This window comes from Homarus americanus, unplaced genomic scaffold, assembly GCF_018991925.1.
Source record: "Homarus americanus isolate GMGI-L3 unplaced genomic scaffold, GMGI_Hamer_2.0 scaffold32929, whole genome shotgun sequence".
Taxonomy (NCBI): Eukaryota; Metazoa; Arthropoda; class Malacostraca; order Decapoda; family Nephropidae; genus Homarus; species Homarus americanus.
Window position 1 is genome coordinate 5,209,308 of NW_024737097.1, and position 25,291 is coordinate 5,234,598.

At 39.3% G+C, this 25,291-nt stretch overlaps 1 protein-coding gene across 3 annotated transcripts in view; it reads left to right on the forward strand.

The window, feature by feature from the left end:
- LOC121873181 (collagen alpha-1(XV) chain-like) overlaps positions 1-25,291 on the forward strand; it is a 231,290-nt gene that overhangs the window by 12,188 nt on the left and 193,811 nt on the right. For all 3 annotated transcript variants that reach the window (XM_042376516.1, XM_042376518.1, XM_042376517.1), the window contains exons 2-3: positions 18,205-18,273; positions 19,452-19,606. In XM_042376516.1, the coding sequence (XP_042232450.1) occupies positions 19,541-19,606 (66 nt within the window). In that variant the 5' untranslated portion in view covers positions 18,205-18,273; positions 19,452-19,540. The remainder of the gene's footprint in view (positions 1-18,204; positions 18,274-19,451; positions 19,607-25,291) is intronic.

A 25,291-nucleotide genomic window follows, 5' to 3' on the forward strand; every position in this document is an offset into this window, starting at 1 on the left:
TGGCACAATTTCCTTACTGGACCCATAACTTGCATGGATGGGTCAGTCCTCACATTCCGCATACAGTACCGTAAGTTATAAGGGAGGTTTGTCAACCTGGTGAATTAATCGTTTAGATCTATTGAGCCGGCCTGGAGTGCTCTTTGTATATGAGCCCTCACCACAATGATCACTTCTTTACAGGATGTGTTAACTTGTCGCTGGACTTAACAAAAAAATCTCGAGGATTTGCACACACAGACCCGTAGCACTGGTGAGACTGTATATTTTAATCTTAAGTCCAGCGGAGCAGGAGGGTCTTCTCTAACGGAGTCTACACTAACTAAATTGTTTTTTTTTTTTGAGGCGTGAAGTGATGAACAGTACACCACTGTCTCTGGCCACTACCCCCCATGTCCCAGTCATGGCTGGCCGGTTACCTTATCTCTACCGTAAACAAACATTTGGGATGGGTTGTGTGGGAGGCCCAACATAACCCATGACATATACATTTGGTTTACAATGGTTAGATGAAAAACCTGATTGTAATTAGTTAAATAGATAGGCTTGCTAAGTCTGGTGGTAAATTTAAAATTGTAAGTTGTTTATGATTCATTGAAAATAAATAAGAATTGGTAATTTTAATAACATACTCTGTAAAACTTTCACTTAATTCTAGTGGTTGTGTAATTCAACTACACAAAATCCATATTCCTTATACAGGTAGATCTCTATTTATGTGTAGTGAGACAAAACTCACCAGAAGAAGATTACATAAAGGTAGAATATTTATAGTAGAAGAAATGTAAAGAGAGGAAGAGTTTGGTAGCGTGGCCGGGATGTTATTTACACTGCGTCAATACATAAGAACATAAGAACATAAGAAAATAAGGAGTCTGCAATAGGCCGGTTGGCCTGTGCATGGCAGCTCCTGTCGAGAGTTACTACCACTCTCTATCATCCATGAATCTATCTAGCCTCCTTTTGAAACTTTCCAGAGTTCCCGCACTTACTACAAAGTTGCTAAGCTTGTTCCACTCGTCCACCACCCTATTTGTGAACCAGTTTCTTCCTATCCCTCCTAAACCTAAACTTATCCAACTTGAATCCGTTGCTCCGAGTCCTATCCTGCTTGGATATTATAAGAACTTATCATATCCCTTTATTGACCTTTCACCCACTTAAATACTTCTCATCATATTCTGACTCTTCGTCTTTCTAGGAATGCAAGTTAAGTTTCTTTAACCTATCCTGATATGGAAGGTTTCTAAGTCCCTGAATCATTTTTGTCATTCTTCGCTGCACCGACTCTAGTGAATTTATATCCATTCTATAATAGGGGCACCAGAACTGAACCGCATAATCGAGGTGCGGCCTAACTAGCGCAAGATATAGTTGCAATAAGACCTCTGCACTCTTGTTACTTACACTTATCTTATACGTCAATACATATATCTGTTCTGTTCTTAAGGGACAAACTCTCAAACACCGCTTCGATACAACTATTTATTAATTCACTCAATGACATGGACACGTTAATATCATTATTATGTCGGGTACTACACATTATGTTAAGTTACTCGACACTGACTCTCGGACACAACATCAATGAATACACTTCCCACAGTAGGTAACTCACCCTAGGAATAGTTCTGACAAGACTCACGTGTACCCTGACATAGGCCCAGTGGGTGCTTGGCTGGGCTGCCTCCTATGGGAGACTCTGCTTAGTTGGTGACGTCGGGAAGTCTCCCCCCCCCCCCCAACCTGGGGGGAGGAAGAGCGTGACTCTGGGCGAGTGACCAGAATGACCTCTCACTTGCCAATGACCAGAATGAGCTGAATGAGCCGAATAGCAACCAGAATCCGCCATGGACGGGACTGTAGGGCCTTTTTATGGGCCAGGAACAACCGGCATTTGACCTTTGCTAATTAACACTAAACTGGTTAGATTTGGACAGCTGTGTCCAGGTGTGGTCATGCCCAGGTGTCTTGGTAGGTCAGGTCACCCGGCTAACTCAAGTCATTAGCGGGCGAGGTCAGGTCCCTTGGGTCTTGGCCTGGGGTGTGTCAACCTGGTATGTTCAGGTACCAAGAGGGCTGCAGTGTACTTGCTGTTATATGTGTTGCAATTTTCTGGGCTGTAAGCTATAGTGTGATATTCAATCATTACATATGATATCACTCACCTCAATTGTCAGCTGAGGCGTCATCTACCCAAATGCCACCTTGTGGCAATCAGGTGGACTACAGTCCAGGCATTGTTTCTTCTTGGATACAGGTTTTTAAGAAATGGAGCTCGATGTTTATCGGTTATCATCGATGTTTTTTTAACCTTACAGTGAGATGTCATCACTAAAGTTCACATTGTACTCTGTTTTAGTGACTGTGAACTGTTTTCCCTGTTTTAGTAACTGTGAAGTTCTTTCGCGTTGACTATGAAACTCTCGCTTTGATTGTGAAGTTCTTTCACTCTGATTCCCACCCCGACAATGAGTGTGGTGACCTGACATTGCATCAGGTCAGTAATATGAGACCACTAATCTTTCCACTTCCACCACAAATGAGAGAAGAGTTGGTGTTACTATAGTTTGCAGTCAACCGGGATATTTACACTGCAGCGTCTTTTAAGCCAACCTAATCCAACCTAACTTAATCTAATATATCTTAACCTAACCTAACCTAACCTAACCAAACTAGCCTAGGTTAGGTTAGGTTAATGGATGCTACTGTGTAAATATCCCGGTAGACACAACTACAGCTTGGTAGACCTCATACTATAGTAGCTGCAGCTCGGTAGACCGCATACTGTAGTAGCACCAGAGTTTATTATACAATGGACGGACCTGACATATCATCAGGTCGGGTCAGTTAACATGAGACCCACTAATCCCCTACAACACTACCATCACAAGTGTTAAAATACATTCATAAAAAGTGATTACAGTTACTTATTACATTCAGGAGATAGAACAGTATACTCCTACTATAGGATCAAGACGACAATAGTAATATTCTGTATATTATTTTGTGGCAATTGCGTAAATAAATACAGCTCTTGTGTTTGCCCATGTGATATGTGTCACTTAGATTCAGGGGAAAAGGCCCTTTTTTTCTAAAAAGCGGGATTTGTGATAAAGGTCAGAATGCGATGTCTAGCTTTGTACCTGCATATGTATATGCCCTGCATTAACTCGCCAGGCCAACATACAGGTAATTAAACCATCTAATAATTACCAAAATATGTAATATTAGGAGGACACGTCACTACCTAGCATTTAATTGCAATTCTCAAAACTCCTCTCCCGCACCCGTAAGCACACGCATCACTGCAGTCATCTCTTGCCCCAGAGTGAGCAGTAAACAAATGTCAACTTCGACCCCAGATGAGATAGTTGCTTTTTCCTTTATGTGCCTAAGGGAACTACTATGGTGGCAAAATTCAACAGACCCAATAGCTTTTCCCAATCGTGCAAAGAAACCTCTTCCTTGACGCAGAAGGCCTCTACTTGGGTTATGACATCTGTTATTTTTGCATTTGGTAGGCTGACTAACTGCTGACTGGTGTCCCAATGAAGGCCTAACCAATCCAGTTTCTGACATGGTAGGAGATTTGATTTGTCCCAGTTTATCTTTAATTCTAGGTTCCGAACCACTACTAGTGTACATTGAGTCACCCTTTGACAGTCTTCGAAAGAGTTCCCACTAGCAGCCTATCGTCTAGATAAGCAAAAGTTCTTATGCCCTCCTTCGCAAGGATCTCCCTAGGGATGTTCGCCAGTTTTGTAAACACTTTTGGCTCAATTGTCAGACCGAATGGCATCACTGCGAATTGATAACTTACATCCTCCACTGCGAACACTAGAAACTTTCTGTATCTGGCAGCAACAGGCACGTGATAATAAGCATCCTCCAGATCCACCTTTGTGATCCAAGCATTGGGCAGAAGTAGATGCCAAAAATAATCGTAAATGAGCATCTTGAAACTAATTTTGGTAATGAACTTGTTCAGGATAGACAGATCTAAGAGCCACCTCAATTTGTCACTGCCTTTCTTGGGGATTGGGAACAGGCTGGACATGAAACACTTCTCTGACTGCAACAGTTCTATGACACCTCTGTTTAACAGTTGAGATGCATATTCTGTGAGTAAGAGGGTTGTTTCTGACCCCTTTTTGGTAACACTAGCAAAGGGCGCCTCAACAAAGTCCATGTGAGGCCCCCTTTGATTGTCTTGTACAGTAGAACGTTGATATAACACAAGTTATGTTACAAAAGAGGTCACTTTCAACAGAATTCGCACTAAATCGAGGTGTTGTTTCAATGGAATAATTTAGTTTGGTACTTGAGAGAAACAAATTACTAAAAAGATTAAGAGTCTACCCAGATGCACCCAGATGCCCATCTCCTAGAATAAACAAAACATTGTTTTTTGTAGTACAGGTATTATGTTAAAACAAACCATCATAAATCAACACAGCTAAAATTATGGGACATGAAATGGCCTGTTTACTGGGGATCAGCTGATGTGAAGATGGGGGCGGGGGGAGATGAGGTGATATGTTTGACAGTTGATGCCAAGGTCTAGTGCTTGTTTATATATCCGTCTTTAAGAGTGACTTTAAGTTTTTCTCTTATAAAATGTAACTAAACTGACATGTTCTAATTAACTTTATTACAAAGGGCTAAAATTTTTATCTCCTGTGCAAAATATAAGACGTTTATATTCAAATTATTCGCTGTCTTGCAAGGATTCTAGCAATGCAAATTATATTCTCCTAACTTTAGTCTGTGATATTATATAAGATAAAAACTGTAAGACTTTAACCACCCAAATCCTACACAGATGGGGGGAGGTGACAGTGACACCCTTGGCAGTTGGGGCCAAAGGCCTAGTGAAGTATTTATTTGTTTATTTATGTCCTTTAGATTGAGTTTTTGTTTTTGCTTATAAAAAGTCACAGAAGTGACCGGGGGGAATATAATTTACATTGCTGGATTTATTATAAGATAGTGATTAATTTGAATATAATCATGCTATAGTTTGCGCTAGACAAAAAATTTTAGTAATCATTTAGTACTTTATTTTGAGTAAATGTACAGTACAGCTTTGCCCTTAGGACAGTGTAGCATACCCAGAGAAACATTAGGCTCGAATTTTAAAATATGATGCGCCAAATTAACTCTCACAAAATAGGAAAGATTCGCTTTAAATTAAAACATTGTCCTTAATTGTGGGTGTCGCTTTAAATCAATAATCTTAAATTGAATGCCTTTAAATCGACGTTCTACTGTACGCCCATCTGGAAGAAGCCTACCTGTTTTCCCAGTCCTCCAGACTACCTAACTGTCTGGTTTCATTGGGAGGGAGTGGTCGCTGATGTGGTGGAATAGGATCTCCTCCCACCTCTGAATAAAGGGCCACCTCTGCTACATCTTGAATTGGTTCTTCCTGAAATTTCCGAAAGGTTTTAGAACTCCTGGGAACCGTAACATGTGAACAGCCTTCATAGTCCAGCACAAACCTAGTCACTGACTGACATCATGATTGCAGACCAAATATCCACTGCCAACTTCTGTAATTTGAACTCTTCCTGCAACGGTGCAGAAGTAACTGGTTTCAAATTTATTTCATAATTTATGTCAGGATACTTTGGAGCCAACAAATACTGGGAAAGTTCATATAAGGAACTCTTTTTGTCATTGCATTAGAACTAAAAAAAAAACGAACTTGAAAGCATTCCTATCTGAGGCAGTGTATGTTACGTCCTTCAATATGTTTGCCCAGACTTCATCTATTTTAGAGATAATTTTTGGGCAAACTTCAGGCCAAGAGATTGTTGTATCACCTTCTAAAAACAAGGAATGATGACCTGCAGTTGCCTTGCATTTCTGTCTATTTGTAAGTGCTGGGAAATCAGGAAGTTTAAAAACATATTCATAAAATACCTTGAATTGGTAAGATCTTATTTTTCTTTATTTTCAACCACATCCAAGTCTGTGGATTCCTTATTCAAGTTATTTTATGAAAATGTTTCTAAACTTCCTGATCTCTCAGCACTTACAAAGAGACAGGAAGGCCAAGCAACTGTGGGTCACCATTCATTGTTTTCAGAAGGTGATACTAAAAAATTTGGGATTGTTATTTGCCCCAAAATGATCTCCAAATTAGATGAAGTCTGGGCTAATATATTGAATGACTTAAGATTCATTCCCGCAGATAGGAATGCTCACAAGTTTAGTTTTTTGTAGTACCAATTTAATAATAAAAAGAGTTCCTTATATGAACTTTCCCATTATTTGTCGGCTCCAAAATATGCTGATATAAGCTATGAAATAAATTTGAAACCAGTTGCTTCTGCACTGTTGCTCAAAGAATTCAAATTTAGGAAGTTGGCAGCGGATGTTTGGTCTGCAATTATGATGTGTCAGTTATTGACTAAGTCTGTGCTGGACTATGAGGACAGTTCAGAAGTAGACAGATGTTTTGCTGCTGATATACAAAGGATTCCATATTCCCTGTACAACTCATTTATGGAAATGTTTTTGGAAGCCCCAAAACTAAAAGCCCAGTTAAGGAAGCAAACCACTAATAAAGCTTCAAGTGGTAGTGCTTATTTAATGCTACGTTCTTCCCCTCTTTCTCCTTCCTTGTTTGATGAACAAACATTAGTTAAGTATAGATTGGCTGTTGAGCAAACTATTAATAGTACTGTTCCAAGGAGTCCTCAGACCTTTCGGAAATTTAAAAGAGGAAGGTCTAACAGGGGAACAGGACCAGCTGCTAGGTTCAGTTGTCAACATAGAGGAAACTTTAGAGGAGGAAACAATTCAAGAAGTAGTAAGGGTGGCCATTTGTTCAGATGTGCAAGGAGACCTTATTCCACCACAGCGGTCACTCCCTCCCTATGAAGCCAGACAGCTGGGTCGTCTAAGGGGTTGGGAAAACAGGTGGATTTCTTCCATATGGGCCTACAAGACAATCAATGGGGGGCCTCACATGGACTTGGTTGAGGTGCCCTCCCCTAGTGTTACCAAAAATGGGTCAAAACAAAACCCCCTTACTCACAAAATTTTTAATTCAAACTGTTAAACAGAGGTGCGATAGTACTGTTGCAGTCAGAGAAATGTTTCATGTCTCGCCTATTTCCAGTCCCCATGAATGGCAGCGACAAATTGAGGTTGATTTTATATCTTTCCGTCCTGAACAAGTTCATTACCAAAACAAGTGTCAAGACGCTCATTTACGATCATCTGAGGCATTTACTTCCGCCCAATGCTTTGATCTTAAAAGTGGATCTCGAAGATGCCTACTATCACGTGCATGTTGTTCCCAGGTACAGAAAGTTTCTAGTGTTCGCAGTGGGGGATGTAAGTTATCAATTCACAGTGATGCCATTCGGCCTGACAATTGCACCCAAAGTGTTTATAAAACTAGCAAACATCCCCAGAGAGATCCTTGCGAAGTAGGGCATAAGAACTTTTGCTTTTCTAGACGATTGGCTGATAGTGGGAAACTCTATCGAAGATTGTCAAAGGTAAACCCAACGTACACTAGTACTATTTCAAAGCCTAGGATTAAAGATAAACCAGGTCAAATCAAATCTCATACCATGTCAGAAATGTGATTGGTTAGGTCTCCATTGGGACACCAATCAGCAGGCAGTCAGTCTACCAGAAGCAAAAGTAACAGATGTGATATACCAGGTAGAAGCCTTTTGTGTAAAGCAAGAGGTTTCTTGGCACGATTGGGAAAACTTTTGGGTCTGTAAATTTGGCCACCATAGTAGTTCCTTTGGGAACGTTAAGGAAGAAACAACTAACTCATCTGGGGTCAAAGTTGTTTCACAGAAACAGAAATATTGCTTCTTCTCTCCCTATTCAGATCAAGAACCATCTGCCATGGTGGACAAATTTGGATAATCTAATCGGTTCATCTCCTTGGGTTCCCCCTCAAACAGACTTGGTCGTTTGTACGGACGCGTCGGAAATAGGATGGGGATACCATTTCTCCAAAGGAGAGTTCCGTCAAGGGAAGTGGAGCAACTCCCTTTGGGACAAACACGTAAACATAAAAGAATTAGCAGTATTCCTATTTTTTTTTGTTGGCAAACGAAATTACAAAAACATGACGATTCTGTTTGCCATGAATAACAGAACGGCAGTATTTTGACTCAATCATCAAGGCTCAACCAGATCTGGGCCTCTTCTAAACCTATCGGAAAATATTTTCAAAGTTTGTGTAACACAAACACTTTACCTCAAAGCAACTCACATACCTGGAGTACAAAACAATTGGGCAGATGAGTTGGCCCGTCTCAGGCCAATGTCGACGGAAACAGAATGGTCCCTAAGATATCGAAGTTCAAGAATCTAATGAGGAGGTTTGAGACTCCACAAATAGATCTCTTTGCCTCACAATACAATCACATGATGCCAATTTATGCATCTCTGGAATGGTCGAATCTTTTAGGAAATGCTCTACTCATAGATTGGAACCATTGGAATTCAATCTATCTGTTCCCACTTGTGAAAATGTTGCCCAAAGTGGCTCACAAACGCAGATCCTTCCAAGGGAAGGTCCTTTTAATTGCACCATATTGGATCGTACAACCTTGGTGTCTCGATCTGTTGGACTGGTGCCCTCATGCACTATAATTGCAACGGGGATATGTAGAACAGGTACTGCACCCCCTAGTTCGGAATATCCTTGGCATTTTACGCTTGGAGTTTCTCGAAAGATGTTGAAATAGATTGTTGGGTAATTCCAATATCGTTACCCAAGTGATAGCAGGTCATAGTCCCCAAACTTCTATGCAATATGAGAAAGCTTGGAAAATTTTTCAACAATTTATCAGGTTAACGACTCCAACCACATTGTCGGAAACAGTGGTGTTAGAATTTTTAGATTTTCTGTTTAGAGTTAAAGGCCTTCAAGGATCGAAAATTGCATCTTATAAATCAGCATTGGTTGACCCTCTGGTGTGGGGTTTTAATATTACTTTGAACCCAAGAATTTATCAAATGCTCAGATTGTCCTTTTTTATTCAGAGACCTCCTCGGCCTAAGAGAATCCCACCTTGGTCTCTAGATAATGTTACTAAATTTCTTATGGAGCCTAATTACATATATATCTGAACTGGGACAGATTGCTCCAGAAGGCTGCCTTCCTTCTAGCAATAGCAACAGGTATGAGAATCAGTGAGCTGATTTCAATTTCCAATTATCCATCATTATTGTTTTTTTCTGAGGAAGATGTCACCCCTTTTCCTACGGAGATTCTAAGAAAAAATGAAAGGGAGGATTTTAGACATCAACTTATCAGGATAAAATGGCTGATGGATAAGACAAGGGTTCCTCAGGATGGTAAGAAATTGTCTCCTAGTCAAACGACAAAATATTTATCTCAGTTAGTGAGTAAAGTAGACCCTGGCAAGAAGTTTTTGGCACATGACACCAGTAAATATGCAGGGTCTGTGGCCCTTCTCCGGCATATGAGCCTCAGTCAGATCAAAGAAGTGGGCTTTTGGAAATCTTCAAAAGTCTTTCAAAACAGCTATCTTCATTTATCTCTGGAAGATGCTTCACATGTGGTGGTGTTGGTGTCCCCCCGTCCCGACCTATTTACTCTCCACATCAAGGACCTTCTTCTTCCTCATCAGAATAAAGTGAATATCCTAATTGGGATATGTAATTTAACATTTTACCTTCCGTTAAATGCTCCTAAAATTGAAAATATTAAAAAAGAAAAAAAGTTTATAATTATAATCTGGACCTAAGTTAGCGGAGCCTTATACGCAATGTCACCTCCCTCTCCACCTCCTGCTCGGGTAATCAAAGCTAGACTTCGCATTCTGGATTGAACAAAAAGCCGTTTTTTTTTTAAACCAGTATATGTGATATAGTCCAGAATGCGACGTCGACATCCCACCCATCTCCACCCTTCGAGAGTTCACATTTGTTTTCAGCTCGGTCTAGGGCAAGAGATGACGGTAGCAATGCGTGTGATGGTAGGTGCGAGAGGGGGATTTGAGAATTGCAATTAAATGCCAGGTAGCGACGTGTCCTCCTCATATTACGTATTAAGTAATTATTAGAGGTTTTAATTGCCTGTATGTTGGCCTGGCGAGTTATTGCTCGGCATTAACATACCTAGGTATATGCTAGAAGTCTCATTCTGGACTATATCACAAAAACAGATTTTTATAAAAAAAACGGCTTTTATTCTACAGCTTGATTTATTCTAAGATTTAAGTCATAACAAAGTGCACAATCCAATGGTGAGACCAGGTTGTCTGAAACACAGCTGCTATGATTTATTCATGCCAAATGAGGATCTAACCTGGAAATCCAAGTGGCCCTACATCCTTGATAATTACTTGTAGCATGGTCCCCTTGGGCCGTAGGTGAACATACTACCGAATTCTCATCCTCTTGTGACGGAGACGTCCTTGTATGTAGTGTCTGAGCTGAACCATTCAATCCTTGTAGCTGCTCACTCAGCACTAAGTCTCCGTAACTGTTCCGGGGTCCCCTCCGTCGTTTAGCAGCCCAGACAACTGTCCTTCATCATCCCGTTGCACACCACTCACCTAAACTAGGAGGAACATTATGAGTCACTCAAGATACTATCATAATAATACAAGGGAGATTACACTTTCTTCCGAACATAATTATTATGACTCATTACTGTGATATTTCAGTATCTCAATTTAACACACAGTCATATTAATACCCCGATTGTTCTTATGAGTCACCAGTGGGACAATTGTAAAAGACTAACTCACTATGTCATACACCTCTCCCTTCTCTTATCTCAAGTGCCCTTCAGCTCACTGAACTCTGCTCCTTGATCAAGCTAAGATTCAGTTCAGAGTGATCAAAATCATCATCAGAGTCAGGGCATTTGTTCTGCCGTGATAGAAGTCAGTGTGATCATACCATATCGGCGGCCATGACAGAGTTCAGTGCGCCCCTACCCTATTGGCGGCCATGACTGATTTCAGTGCGCTCATAGCCTAAGGATATTTCGCTCTTCTTTACTCTAGCGAGATGTATTGGACTGAGAAATCCCACCATCAGAGTGCTTCTCATGTAACCCATGGCTGATGATACAAAGTTTATCTCAATATAACTATAGATTGCTAGTAAGACCGACAAGTCAGCGTTCGGAAGGATCACTAAGATTAGCAACCTAGCATTGCAAAGGTCCACTCGGGAAGGGCTGAACCTGCTACTGAGGACGTGAATAAAAGAGAGTTATGAAGAGAAAAACTTAACTCCGACCTTAATGCTAAGAGTAATCATAAAACTCAGGGAGGATGGAAAATCACATCCCACAGGGCGGGAGCCCAAAACATTTCGAGAACGAACATCATCATTAACTCGAATACGCTGGATAGCTTCAAACATAGGTTGGATGGATATATGAGCAATAGGGGTTGGGTGTAAATGGGACTGCCCAGTATGGGCCAATAGGCCAGCTGCAGATTCCTCCATTCTTATGTTCTTGTGAGGGGAGAGGAGAGGAGGATGGAATGGCCACATACACCATGGTAACTCATCACAATACTTGCACAGTAAAAGTTGGGGCTCAAATAAAAAAATAATAAAAAAAAACAGTGACAACAAGCCCGGAAGGGCTAAAACAAACGTCATTCACAAGGTGACTTGAAAACAGAGAATCATTAGTCACTAGACTTCGCCTGTCTTCCCGGGGAGAAGACGAGCCGCGGCCGTCATGACTGACCAAACCGTATTAAAAACTACCCCAAACACAAAATCTGAGTGACATCACCAAAACTAAAGCCACTCAATTTGCTAACCATGACAAGTTGTATAATTGCCGAAGGCAAATTCCTCGTGGCACTTAATATTCCAGCAATCACAACACAAAATAGTGGAATCTTCTACGTGCGTGTGTACTGCTGAGTTGCCAAGCAAGAAAGATGACAACAGTGAATCAGTGATGCGTGTGCTTCCGGGTGCGGGAGAGGAGTTTTGAGAAGTGCAATTAAATGCCAGGTAGCGACGTGTCCTCCTAATATTACGTATTTTGGTAATTAATAGATGTCTTAATTGTTTGTATGTTGGCCTGGCGAGTTAATGCAGGGCATTTACCGTACATAATGCATGTACAAAGCTAGTCGTCGCATTCTGGGTTGAACAAAAAGTGAATAATTCCACTGTGACACACACAGCTCTATTCATGAGGCACCTTACATGCCCATATCATATAGATTTTTATCTTTTTAAATGTATATATTTAATAAGACTTAGATAAATTATTCAGGATTATTTATGTTAAAAAAATGGTGTTTCTAATTTAATTAAAACTGTTTTTATAGACTCTGGCATCAACATTTCCTTTTTTTCATAAAAGTATTGAGTCCCCATCATTATATTATGTAAATTTTTTTGTCTAAAGATCTTTTATTTGAAAAGTCTGGTAGATAATTTATTCAATATCATTATGGTATCAAATTCATCTCTCTGTCACAATTAGCAGATGCTAGAGTATAGGAGGTAGTGGAGTGAGGTAAGAAAGGAAGCTATCCTGGGGGGAGAAAGTGACCGTGAATCCTCTTCACTCCTCCTAAAAGGTTTGCTTCCCACCCAATGCTATTACTGACTCCTCTCTCACTCTTTCTAATATAACTCCTTCATTATACAATATTACATACTTGTTATTCATTAATTAGAAAAGATACGTTACTGCATTTATTAATACAGTACCTGTACTCTTTTTATACAATACTGTATAAATATCACAGGTAAAAAAGCCGTTTTTTTTTCTAAAAAACAGTTTTTGTGATATAGTCCAGACTGTGACGTCTAGCTTTATACCTAGGTATGTAAATGCCTAGCATTAATTCGCCAGGCCAACATACAGGCAATTAAAACATCTAATAATTACTTAAGCACGTAATATTAGGAGGACACGTCGCTACCTGGCATTTAATTGCAATTCTCAAAACCACCTCCCGCACCCTCCATCACACCCATTGCTACCATCATCTCTTGCCCTAGAGCGAGCAGTAAACAAATGTCAACTCTTGAGGGGTAGAGATGGGTGGGATGTCGCATCACATTCTGGACTATATCACAAAAACTGTTTTTTTTAGAAAAAACGGCTTTTTGTTCAATCCAGAATGCGATGTCAAGCTATGATTACCCGAGCAGGAGGTGAAGAGGGAGGTGACATTGCGCATAAGGCTCCGCTAGCTTAGGTCCATGGAGTCTCATTATTATTGTGTTTTTGTGACTGTGGAGTGGGTAGTGTAACTTTGAAAATGCCTGGCAAGCGTTTAGCTCACTATATTTAAAGCCGGGACAAAGGCTGCACCTCCAGTCCCCACCTATCAGATTCCCCAACGTCTGTGTGGGACTCAGGTTGATGTCTCCACTCCATCTAAATACTCTTGGATTTGGGTAGGTGCTCTCACCACAAGATGCTCAGAATCTGACTGGTTACTCACCTCACCGCACTTGGCTTCACCATATGAGAGATAAAATTGTTCGTAATGAGTCAAAGCAAACTTGCTATTTGAGATAGAAAAGGTAGAATTTATTGCATTAGCATTGTAAATATTATTTACAAACAGTTTTATATGATTAATCATGATAAAATAATTATTTCTCTATGTTTAATGTTAATGTCTATATATCACTTTGTACCTTCATTATTTCATGTGATTGCAATAAGAACCTTATTCCATTATAAAGCATACATATTAAGGAAAAAATAGTTATAGAGGAAAAGTTGGGAAAAATTAACATAAGAACATGAGAAGAACATAAGAATGGAGGATACTGCAGTGGGCCTTATGGCCCATACTGGGCAGTCCCATTTACACCCAGTCCCTATTGCTCATATATCCATCCAACCTATGTCTAAAGCTATCCAGCGTATTCGAGTTAATGATGATATTTGGTAACTTGTTCCAGTCATCCACTACTCCATTTCCAAACCAATGTTTACCTATTTTGCGCCTAAATCTAAATTCGTCTAATTTAAAATCATTGTTACGAGTTGGCTCCTGGTTGATTAGTTTGAGTACCTTTGTAATGTCCCCTTTGTTTAGCCCTGACTTCCATTTATACACCTCTATCATGTCGCCCCTCACTCTACGTCTCTCGAGGGAGTACAAATTAAGATGCTTTAACCTGTCTCTGTACTCATGGTTCCAAATGCCCGGGATTAGTCTTGTCATTCTCCTCTGAATTCTTTCCAAGGATTTTATATCCATTCTGTAAAATGATGACCAGAATTGAACTGCGTAATCCAAGTAATCCAAGTGAGTTTTAAGATAACCTCGCTAGTCTTGTAACTGACACTCCTTTGTATGAACCCAAGTACTTTATTAGCTTTGTTTCGAGCAAATACACATTGTTTACTTGGCTTAAGATTCCTACTTATCATTACTCGTTGTTCACCTGGAATCTGGTTTCCCTGTTTACATCGCCTATACTGAGTACTTTACATTTGTCCACATTGAATTTCATCTGCCATTTTTCAGACCATTCGAAAATTTTGTTTAGATCTTCCTGTAGTTTTGCGGAGTCCTCATCAGATTTAATTACACGTCCTATTTTAGCGTCATCAGCAAATTTAATTAAGTTGCTGTCTATGCCGATATATATGTCGTTTATGTATATAATAAATATTACTGATCCAAGTACTGAGCATTGAGGAACTCCACCAGTGACGTTGCTCCAATGGGATTTAGTGCCGTTAATGCTCACTCGCAGTTTTCTGTCCTGTAACCACGCCCTAATCCATTTTAGAATATCACCTTTAATGCCATGAGCCTCCACTTTTCTTATTAGTCTTTCGTGGGGGACTCTGTCTAAGCCTCTATGGCTTTGCTAAAGTCGAGATATACCACATAATAATTATGCCCCTCATCCACTGATTCGAAAACTGATGAAAAGAATGTTAATAGATTAGTTAGACATGAACGCCCGCTTGGGAAGCCATGTTGGGAATCATTGATCAACTTGTGCTTCTCCAGGTGATTTTGAAAATAATTTGAAATGATTGCTGCCAGTAATTTTCCTACAATTGACATTAGACTGATTGGACGGTAGTTAGAGGATAATGATCTATCTCCCTTCTTGAAAATCGGTATTACATTCGCTATTCTCCAAGATTCTGGTACTACACCTGATTTAAGGACATGTTAAACAACTTTCCTAAAGGCATACTAAGCTCTTCCTTACATTCCTTTAATACTCTGGCAAATATCTCATCGGGACCTGGTGACTTATTAGGCTTTAGTATGTCTATTTGCTTAATAACATCGTTACTAGTCACTACTATCTCGCTAAATTTATTTTCTTCACTATCTCTGTATAAAGTCGGAGCTTCGGGTATCATGTTTAAATTTTCGGTGGTGAAAACTGTTGAAAAATATTTATTCACATTATTGCTCATTTCTCCGTCGTTATCAGTTAGCTCGGCGGTATCTGACTGTATTGGTCCAATCTTTTCTCGTGTTATAGTTTGATACATTTGTTAGAATCCCTTGGGGTTTGACTTCGCCTCCCTTGCTATCTTCAGGTCATTATTCCTCTTGGCTTTTCTTATCTCGGTCTTAACCCTACCGGCCAATAATGTCCAATAATGTTCTTTAAATAATTATTTACCCATTTAGGGTCATTGTTGTTTGATCTGAGTTTTTTGTATAGTATGTTCTGCCTTTGTGCATTAAGTAACTCATTATTTAAATTGTCGTGCAGCTTGGCAACCTCAGATCTCGTTATCAGGTCAATCTCAACCATCAGGTCTCTGGGTAGGGTGAGGTCGCCCTCTGTGGGTACGTTGAGTGAGGTCACCTCTTGTGAGGTCATGTAGTTCACCCCAAGCCTGATACCCCCTCTCTCAACTGCTTCTTCAAACTATCAAAGTTTGCCCCTCTGAAATCTTGGACTTTAGTGGAATTTTCCTTACGGCTGTCCTGAAATTTTAACTGGAATCTAATTTCTTTGTGATCGCTGTTTGCAAGTTCGTTCCCTACCTCAACATTACTAATGAGGTTTTCTCTGTTTGACAGAACTAAATCGAGTATATTATTACCCCGGGTGGGTTCAGTTATATGTTGACTTAGGAAACAGTCCTGGATCGTTTCAAGAAAATCCTCTGATTTTGAGTTACCCGTAAGGTCAGTCCAATCTATTTGGCTAAAGTTAAAGTTGCCTACTATACAGACTTTGCTATGTATGGAAGCTCTGCACATGTCGTCCCTAATAAGACGCTCATTAACTCTAACAAGATTAGGAGGTCTGTATATTACTCCTGTGATTAATTTTTCCCTACCATCGATTAATTCCATCCAAATTGTTTCTGTATTCCGCTCAGTTTTGATTTCCTTATTTATTTCACACTTCAGATTATCCCTGACATAGATTGCTATTCCGCTTCCTTCCCTAATCTGCCTATCGGTATGGAATAATTTGTAACCTGCAATTTGGTATTCGACAGGTAACTCACGTGAGTCTAGGTTTATCCATGTTTCGGTGAATGCTATTATATCGATTTTTTCGGTACATACCAAGGTCCTAATATCATCCATTTTGTTTCTCATACTTCTGCTGTTTGCATAGTAGACATTTAAGTTAGTCGTGTTCTGAGTCTTCTCTTTGTCTCGTTTAGGTTTTGACTCCCTGCCTAATTTAGTTTTGTCATAATTCCTAGCACTATTTCCCTGTAACCTTTCACTTTGTTTTCCCGCTCCCACTGCAACTAGGTAATAATGGTGCAAATTTTGCATTTTGATGAGCGCACCCAGGCTGAGAACAGATTAATAATTTTTCTCCTTCGGGCACAAAATATTATTGTATACTATATATTGTATTGAGTCATAGCACTAGGACTCTTATTGGGGGGACAGACAAACTATCACTTATGCTAGAAGGGCCTGGGACACTGGAGAGGCATCAGGAGGCACCACTCATCACAATGTGGTGCAATCTCCTTACACTTTTAAAATTTTCCCAACCCTCCACCCTCATCAGGAACACGAGACATGGTTCAAAACTCTCACAATGCTGTTAATAATAATTGAAATCAACACAAGCTGCTTGAAAATGTTTGGGAAATGTGGGTCAATGCTATATCCTGGGTCCTGTAAAAACAAAATGGAAACTATTAAGGTGACCTTGGAATGCAGTCTACATAGTTGCCAGATCACGCTGACATAACCAAATGTGTGTCTTGCGTGTCTAGCACTCAAACATAAACATAAAATTATTTTCTTTAATTTTTTTTACTTCATATGCAAATTTGCATATGAAAACCGTAAAGTGACAATTGAGATAATACGCAATTTTGTGTATGAAAATCCCAAGAGTGTTAAAAGTTCCCTTTGCCTTGAAGGGGACATGTGATGATGACTAGACTTCATTTTAATGATGTGGTGAGTGTTGTTTAATTGTGTTGTAGTCCCATTGAACCCCATGTTATAATTAACCTTATTTTGACTTGCAGTGGGGTTTTCAGGAACCTAACCCCCATCACAAATAGAGGTTTACCTGTACTGTACAACTTTTAATTACAGTGTTGATGCTGATGATTTTTTTATATAGGTGAAACAAAGAAAATATAAATCTACACAACTGTGATATACTTAGTAATTTTTAGAAGTTGCATTTAGTTTGACTTTTTTCAAATTTCCTTCAAAATGGAATACTGTGTCTTAAGAGCAAGTATCTTACATTCATTGGTCATAAAGTACCACTGATTAGAATATTTTCTTGACTTAATCTTCTCAGCTAATGTTTACAAAGCTTAGATATCCAATAAAAGTCAAATGGCAAAACTTCTGGCTATTTTGAAATTATTGTGACATTTAAATGATTAGATTTTAGCTGCATTTGGTATGTATGATGGTAAAAGCCTATTAAATTGTACATTATTCAAGATAATTCATCCTTACCTTAGCCTTCCTCATGCAGTGAGCTTCTAAAGAGAGGATGGGTGTGACTAGGCCTGCTGTTAGTGCCAGCATGTTGTAAGGGTCAGGTGTCCAGCACGTGCTAATGGTTTATAGTGCATCCCAAAAATACTGCTTTCTGTATGTTTATCAAGGTCATTGAAGTATGTTACATCACTCACATTATCTCTATTGGTTAAGTTTCTCTTTTTTTGTTTATCCTCAAGTATGGAATGGACATTTTGACAGCTTTAAATGTTTTCTATATGTCTTTTGCATGTAAATATTTCAGTCAGCGATGATGAAGATTTCTACCGAGGAGAGGGTTCTGGGGGCCTGGAGTACAACCCGTACCATCCTAGTAAGTCCTGTGGAGTTTTTTGGTAGCATTTTCTACTTTGTTAGGAAGTTACACTATCGTATAAACATTATTACTTATATGGAGTCAGCAAGCAGTGAATGCTACCAGTTGTATCTACCTAGTAACTGGGGTTGCTAAGTGAATGTAGCTTTAGGTAATAGTATCTACCTAACAACTAGGGTTGTTAACATAATATTGACTTGATGCAGTATCAAATATTTCGTGTTTCAATTTGCTTCTCAAACTTTATGAAGGATGATGGACTCTCTATTTCCTTCACATGCTGTACTAACTTCAGCCCATCCCTTCAATCTTACAATATTCTATCTTTGTAATTTATACCTTGAGACATACCTGGCAAGTTTGTTGTAGCAAACCCAAGCATGATCATTGATCATAGGGCTTAGGGTAAATTCTTAATAACCGAGGTGTCTTATCCACAGTGAGACTTATAGCAAAGTTCTAAATGTCATCAAAATATTTGACATGAATTTTGTTATTATTATTATTATTATTATTATTATTATTATTATTATTATTATTATTATTATTATTATTATTATTGTATTTTCGCGCCCCAGGCCCCGATGTTAGCCCGGGTGGGCTAATCCAGATTAAAACAAGGAAAAAGAAAAAGCTATTTGAGTACTATAGTACAGAGGCGGATCCAGGTGGGGATCCTGGGAGTCCGGACCCCCCGTTTTCATTAGAAATTTCCAATACTCTTTCTTTAATGCAGTATTGTGCTCAGGCATTTTTGTTTAGTAAAAAGTAATTACTACTGACCTCAGAATATCTCCTAATATCTAGTGCACATGGCCTCAAAATGCCCTATAACCGCCCAGCTGGGTAGGCTCGTTATGCTCGTCATGTTCCCCCCACCCACAACTTCTTGGACCCCCCTTTTGATATTCCTGGATACGCTCCTGCAGTATTGTGTTCCTCTTGATTAAACTTGTGAAAAAACAATTCATGTTTGCCAAGATTTATATTTTATGATACATTAATCTTGTTTTCTTGCTTAATAATTATTTGTAATTTAATTTTTTCTTCTTTATTCCTTTCAAAACATAAATCCATTTATTATAGAGTAGTTATCTTGTTGAGAGAGATGATTTCCAACATAAATTAAATGAATCAGATAACTCCCTTTACACCACCTATACCATCCACCACAGAGGAGGAAAGAGGTGTTCAGGGCCCTCCTGGACCCCCTGGTCCCCAAGGTCCCCAAGGAGTTAAGGGAATTGAAGGCATCCAGGGCTTAATGGGTTCCCCAGGAGATACTGGGCCACCAGGACAGCCTGGTTTAGATGGGCTGCCTGGCCATCAGGTAAGATATGATGTAGAGATATACAGGTATTGTAATTATTTCATGTTACTGTGCCTCTTTTTTTCTGCCATTTTTCTTCTACCTAAAAGGCGATCTATACCATAGGTTACCCTACAACTTTGTTTACTGGATTAATTACTTTAATTTATATAAATATTTTGTGATTGAAACTCTTGCTGAATTACTGTCCTTTAGACATGCAAGTCCAGTTAACCTTTAAGATCATATGGGAAGCAATGAATTAATTCTAGTTTAATATCTTTAACTGTGAATTTATGGCCGATTAAATGTTTCATTTTGATTTTGACATTGGAAAGATTTTCATGACATTACATGATGTTCTTACTATATCCAACAAAATAATGTGACATTGATAATGTTGACAATCTTACTCCTCCAAACTCATTCAAGTTGAATGAATCATTTGTTTGAATCACTTGACTCCAGAATGTATCTGTACCTGCACCAGTGTTGATCAAGCCTGGTCTGGAATGAGCTGACACTGTGCCCTGTGACACTGTGACACTGTGAGCTGACACTGTGGCAGATTGTTCCAAGAGTTTATAATTCACTCCAAAAAAATTTGCCCTAACAATTTTCTGAACTTGTGTCTTTTTCAACCTTGAGCTGTGACCTCTCGTGGGGCAGGCATCCGCCATCTCCAGGTATGAACATTCATCTGAGTACAGTGAGGTCTCATTTTATGTGGATCATGAAAACACAGTTATTGCTTACGTGATTGGTTGAAATGTGACTATAGGTGTAGCTTACACGAAAAGTCCTAGATAGCGCAGGTAGCGGTATAGTATTAATTTAGTGATCTTTTGCTTATTTAGGTTAATTCAACAGAAAAGGGGACTCTGGTTCACTCAAATTACTGAAAAATCTGATGCTTGAGAGATGGTGAGTGCTGGCAACACTGTTAGGGAGAGCAAGAAGGATCAGTTGATGCTGCTCTGTTCTGTAAACAAGAGACCGCAATAGCTCATCTGGGATTGAGTGTTGGATTTTGGGAGGAAATTTATTATTTTTCAATAATGTTTTATTAACCAGGCACCAAATAAACCTAAATAAAATGAGAATTATTGTGAAATTGTATGCTGTCGTTATAAAGGGATGGCCGTGTAACAAATACGGGAAGTGGCAAATTGGCCTCTCCCTCCCTCGCTCCCCCTCCTCCGCCATCCCTCACTGGGTACGCCACCAAATGTAGTTTTGTATCTTAAATATGATTCATATTTTTTCCTATAATTCATTAATTTTAATTTATATCATAATATATTCCTATGCTATATTAATAATCAACTTTTTGGAACTGCATGGTTAATTCAAATTCATTCCAAATTCAAATATTTTAATTCATAAAAAAAAACATACGAATTAAGCTGAAATCAGAATTCACGAGGTTACAGTGTACTGTATATTACTTTTGCTTTTATTCAAGACATCTTCAGGTTATGAGACCCATTAATTCCTCACCCCAACAATGGGTGACCTGAAAATGCATCAGGTCAGTAGTGGGAGGCCACTAATCCCTCACCCCATCTTCTCCACAAATGAGAGAATTTATATAAGAACATAAGAACATGAGAATGGAGGAAATTGCAGCGGGCCTATTGACCCATATTGGGCAGTCCCATTTACACCCAACCCCTATTCCTCATATACCCTTCCAACCTATGTTTGAAGCTATCCAGTGTATTCAAGTTAATGATGATATTTGGTAACTTGTTCCATTCGTCCACTACTCTATTTCCAAACCAATGTTTACCTATTTCGCTCTTAAATCTAAATTTGTCTAATTTAAAACCATTGTTACGAGTTCACTCCTGGTTGGATAGTTTGAGTACCTTTGTAATGTCCCCTTTGTTCAGCCCTGCCTTCCATTTATACACCTCTATCATGTCGCCCCTCACTCCACATCTCTCGAGGGAGTGCAAATTAAGATGCTTTAACCAGTCTCTGTACTCAAGGTTCCTAATGCTGTGGATTAGTCTTGTCATTCTCCTCTGAATTCTTTCCAAGGATTCTATATCCAATCTGTAATACGGTGACCAGAATTGAACTGCGTAATCCAAGTGGGGTCTCACAAGCGCAAGATATAGTTATAACTTATAAGATGACCTCGCTAGTCTTGTAACTAACACTCCTTTGTATAAACCCAAGTACTTTATTAGCCTTGTTTCGAGCAAATACACATTATTTACTTGGCTTAAGATTCCTACTTATCATTACTCCTAAATCTCTCTCTCGCAGTCGGATTTTCAATAACATCGTTGTTCATCTGGTATCTCGTTTCCTTGTTTAGATCTACTATACTGAGTACTTTAAATTTGTCCACATTGAATTTCATCTGCCATTTTTCAGACCATTCGAAATTTTTTTTAGATCTTCCTGTAGTTTTGCGGAGCCCTTGTCAGATTTAATTACACGTCCTATTTTAGTGTCATCAGCAAATTTACTTATGTTACTGTCTACGCCGATATTTATGTCATTTATGTATATAATAAATAATAATGGTCCAAGTACTGAGCCTTGGGGAACTCCACTAGTGACGTTGCTCCAATGGAATTTAGTGCCGTTAATGCTCACTCGCTGTTTCCTGTCCTGTAACCACGCCCTAATCCATTTTAGAATATCTCCATTAATGCCATGAGCCTCGACTTTTCTTATTAGTCTTTCGTGGGGGACTCTGTTCGAAGGCTTTGCTAAAGTCGAGATATACCACATCATAATTGTGCCCCTCGTCCACTGATTAGAAAACAGATGAAAAGAATGTTTATAGATTAGTTAGATATGAACGCCCGCTTGGGAAGCCATGTTGGGAATCATTGATCAACTTGTGCTTCTCCAGGTGATTTCAAATAGAGTTTGAAATGATTGCTTCCAGTAATTTGCCTACAATTGATGTTAGACAGATTGGACGGTAGTTAGAAGATAGTGATCTATCTCCCTTCTTGAAAATCGGTATTACATTCTCTATCCTCCAGGATTCTGGTACAGTACTACACCTGTTTTTAAGGACATGTTAAACGACTTTGCTAAGGGCATACTAAGCTCTTCCTTACAATCCTTTAATACTCTTTCAAATATCTCATCGGGACCTGGTGACTTATTCGGCTTTTGTTTGTCTATTTGCTTACTAACATCGTTACTAGTCACTACTATCTCGCTTAATTTATTTTCTGCACTGTCTCTGTATAGAGTCGGTGCCTCTGGTATCATGTTTACATTTTTGGTGGTAAAAACTGTTGAACAATATTTATTCAGATTATTGCTCATTTCTCCATCGTTATCAGTTAGCTCGCCGGTATCTGACTGTATTGGTCCAATCTTTTCTCGTGTTTTAGTTTGATACATTTGATAGAATCGCTTGGGGTTTGACTTCGCCTCCCTTGCTATCTTCACCTCATTATATCTCTTGGCTTTTCTTATCTCGGTCTTAACCCTACCGACCAATACCTTATAGTAATCTCGGAGGTAAACTTCACCACGATTTATTCTCCTACCTATACCCTTCCTTTGTCCAATAATGTTCTTTAAATAATTATTTATCCATTTAGGGTCATTGTTGTTTAATCTGAGTTTTTTGTATGGTATGTTCTGCCTTTGTGCATTAAGTAACTCATTATTTAAATTGTCGTGGAACTCGGCAACCTCAGATCTCGTTATCAGGTCATTCTCAACCGTCAGGTGTCCGGGTAGGGTGAGGTCGCCCTCTGTGGATACATTGTGTAAGGTCACCTCATGTGAGGTCATGTTATTCACCCCCAAGCGTAATACCCCTTCTCTCAGCTGCATCTTCAAACTATCAAAGTTTGCCCTCCTGAAATCCGGGACATTAGTGGAATTTTCATTGCGGCTGCCCTGAAGTTCTCATCACTAATGAGGTTTTCTCTGTTTGACAGAACTAAATCGAGTATATTATTGTGTTGGCTTAGGAAACAGAACTGGATTGTTTCAAGAAAATCCTCTGATTCTGAGTTACCCGTAAGGTCAATCCAATCTATTTGGCTAAAGTTAAAGTCGCCTACTATACAGATTTTGCTATGTATGGAAGCCCTGCGCATTTCATCCCAAATAAGTCGCTCATTAACTCTATCAAGATTAGGAGGTCTATATATTACTCCTGTGATTAATTTTCCCTACCATCGATTAATTCTATCCAAATTGTGTATGAAATCCGCTCAAATTTTATTTCCTTATTTATTTCACACTTCAAATTTTGGAGGATAGCGAATGTAATACCCATTTTCAAGAAGGGGGATAGATCACTATCCTCTAACTACCGCGCAATCAGTCTAACATCAATAGTCGGCAAATTACTGGGAGCAATCATTTCAAACTATTCGAAATCACCTGGAGAAGCACAGATTGATCAAAGGTTCCCAGCATGGCTTCACAAGCGGACGTTCATGTCTAACTAATCTATTAACATTCTTTTCATCAGTTTTCGAATCGGTGGACGAGGGGCACAATTATGATGTGGTATATCTCGACTTTAGCAAAGCCTTCAACAGAGTCCCCCACGAAAGACTAATTAGAAAGGTAGAAGCACATGGCATCAAAGGTAATATCCTTAAATGGATTAGGGCGTGGTTACAGGACAGGAAACAGCTTGTGAGCATTAACGGCACTAAGTCCCATTGGGGCAACGTCACAAGTGGAGTTCCCCAAGGCTCAGTACTTGGACCATTATTATTTATTATATACATAAACGACATAGATATCGGCATAGACAGCACCATAAGCAAATTTGCTGATGACACTAAAATAGGACGTGGTATTAAATCTGACGAGGACTCCGCAAAATTACAGGAAGATCTAAACAAATTTTTCGAGTGGTCTGAAAAATGGCAGACGAAATTCAACATGGACAAATGTAAGGTACTAAGTATAGGAGATGTAAACAGGGAAACCAGATACCAGATGAACAACGATGCCATAGAGAAATCCGACTGCGAGAGAGATTTAGGAGTAATGATAAGTAGGAACCTTAAACCAAGTAAACAATGTGTTTTTGCTCGTAACAAGGCTAATAAAGTACTTGGGTTCATACAAAGGAGTGTTAGTTACAAGACTAGCGAGGTCATCCTAAAACTGTATCTTGCTCTTGTGAGACCACACCTGGATTTCGCAGTTCAGTTCTGGTCACCGTATTGCAGAATGGATATAGAATCCTTGGAAAGAATTCAGAGGAAAATGACAAGACTAATCCCCAGCATTAGGAACCTTGAGTATAGAGACAGGTTAAAGCATCTTAATTTGCACTCCCTCGAGAGACGTAGAGCGAGGGGATAGAGGTGTATAAGTGGAAGTCAGGGCTAAACAAAGGGGACATTACAAAGGTACTCAAACTATCCAACTAGGAGCGAACTCGTAACAATGGTTTTAAATTGGACAAATTTAGATTTAGGCGTGAAATAGGTAAACACTGGTTTGGAAACAAGAGTAGTGGATGAATGGAACAAGTTACCAAATATCATCATTAACTCGAATACGCTGAATAGCTTCAAACATAGGTTGGATGCTTATATGAGCAATAGGGGTTGGGTGTAAACGGGACTGCCCAGTATGGGCCAATAGGCCCGCTGCAGTTTCCTCCATTCCTATGTTCTTATTTTCTTATCCCTGACATAGATTGCTACTCCGCCTCCTTTCCTAATCTGCCGATCGGTATGAAAT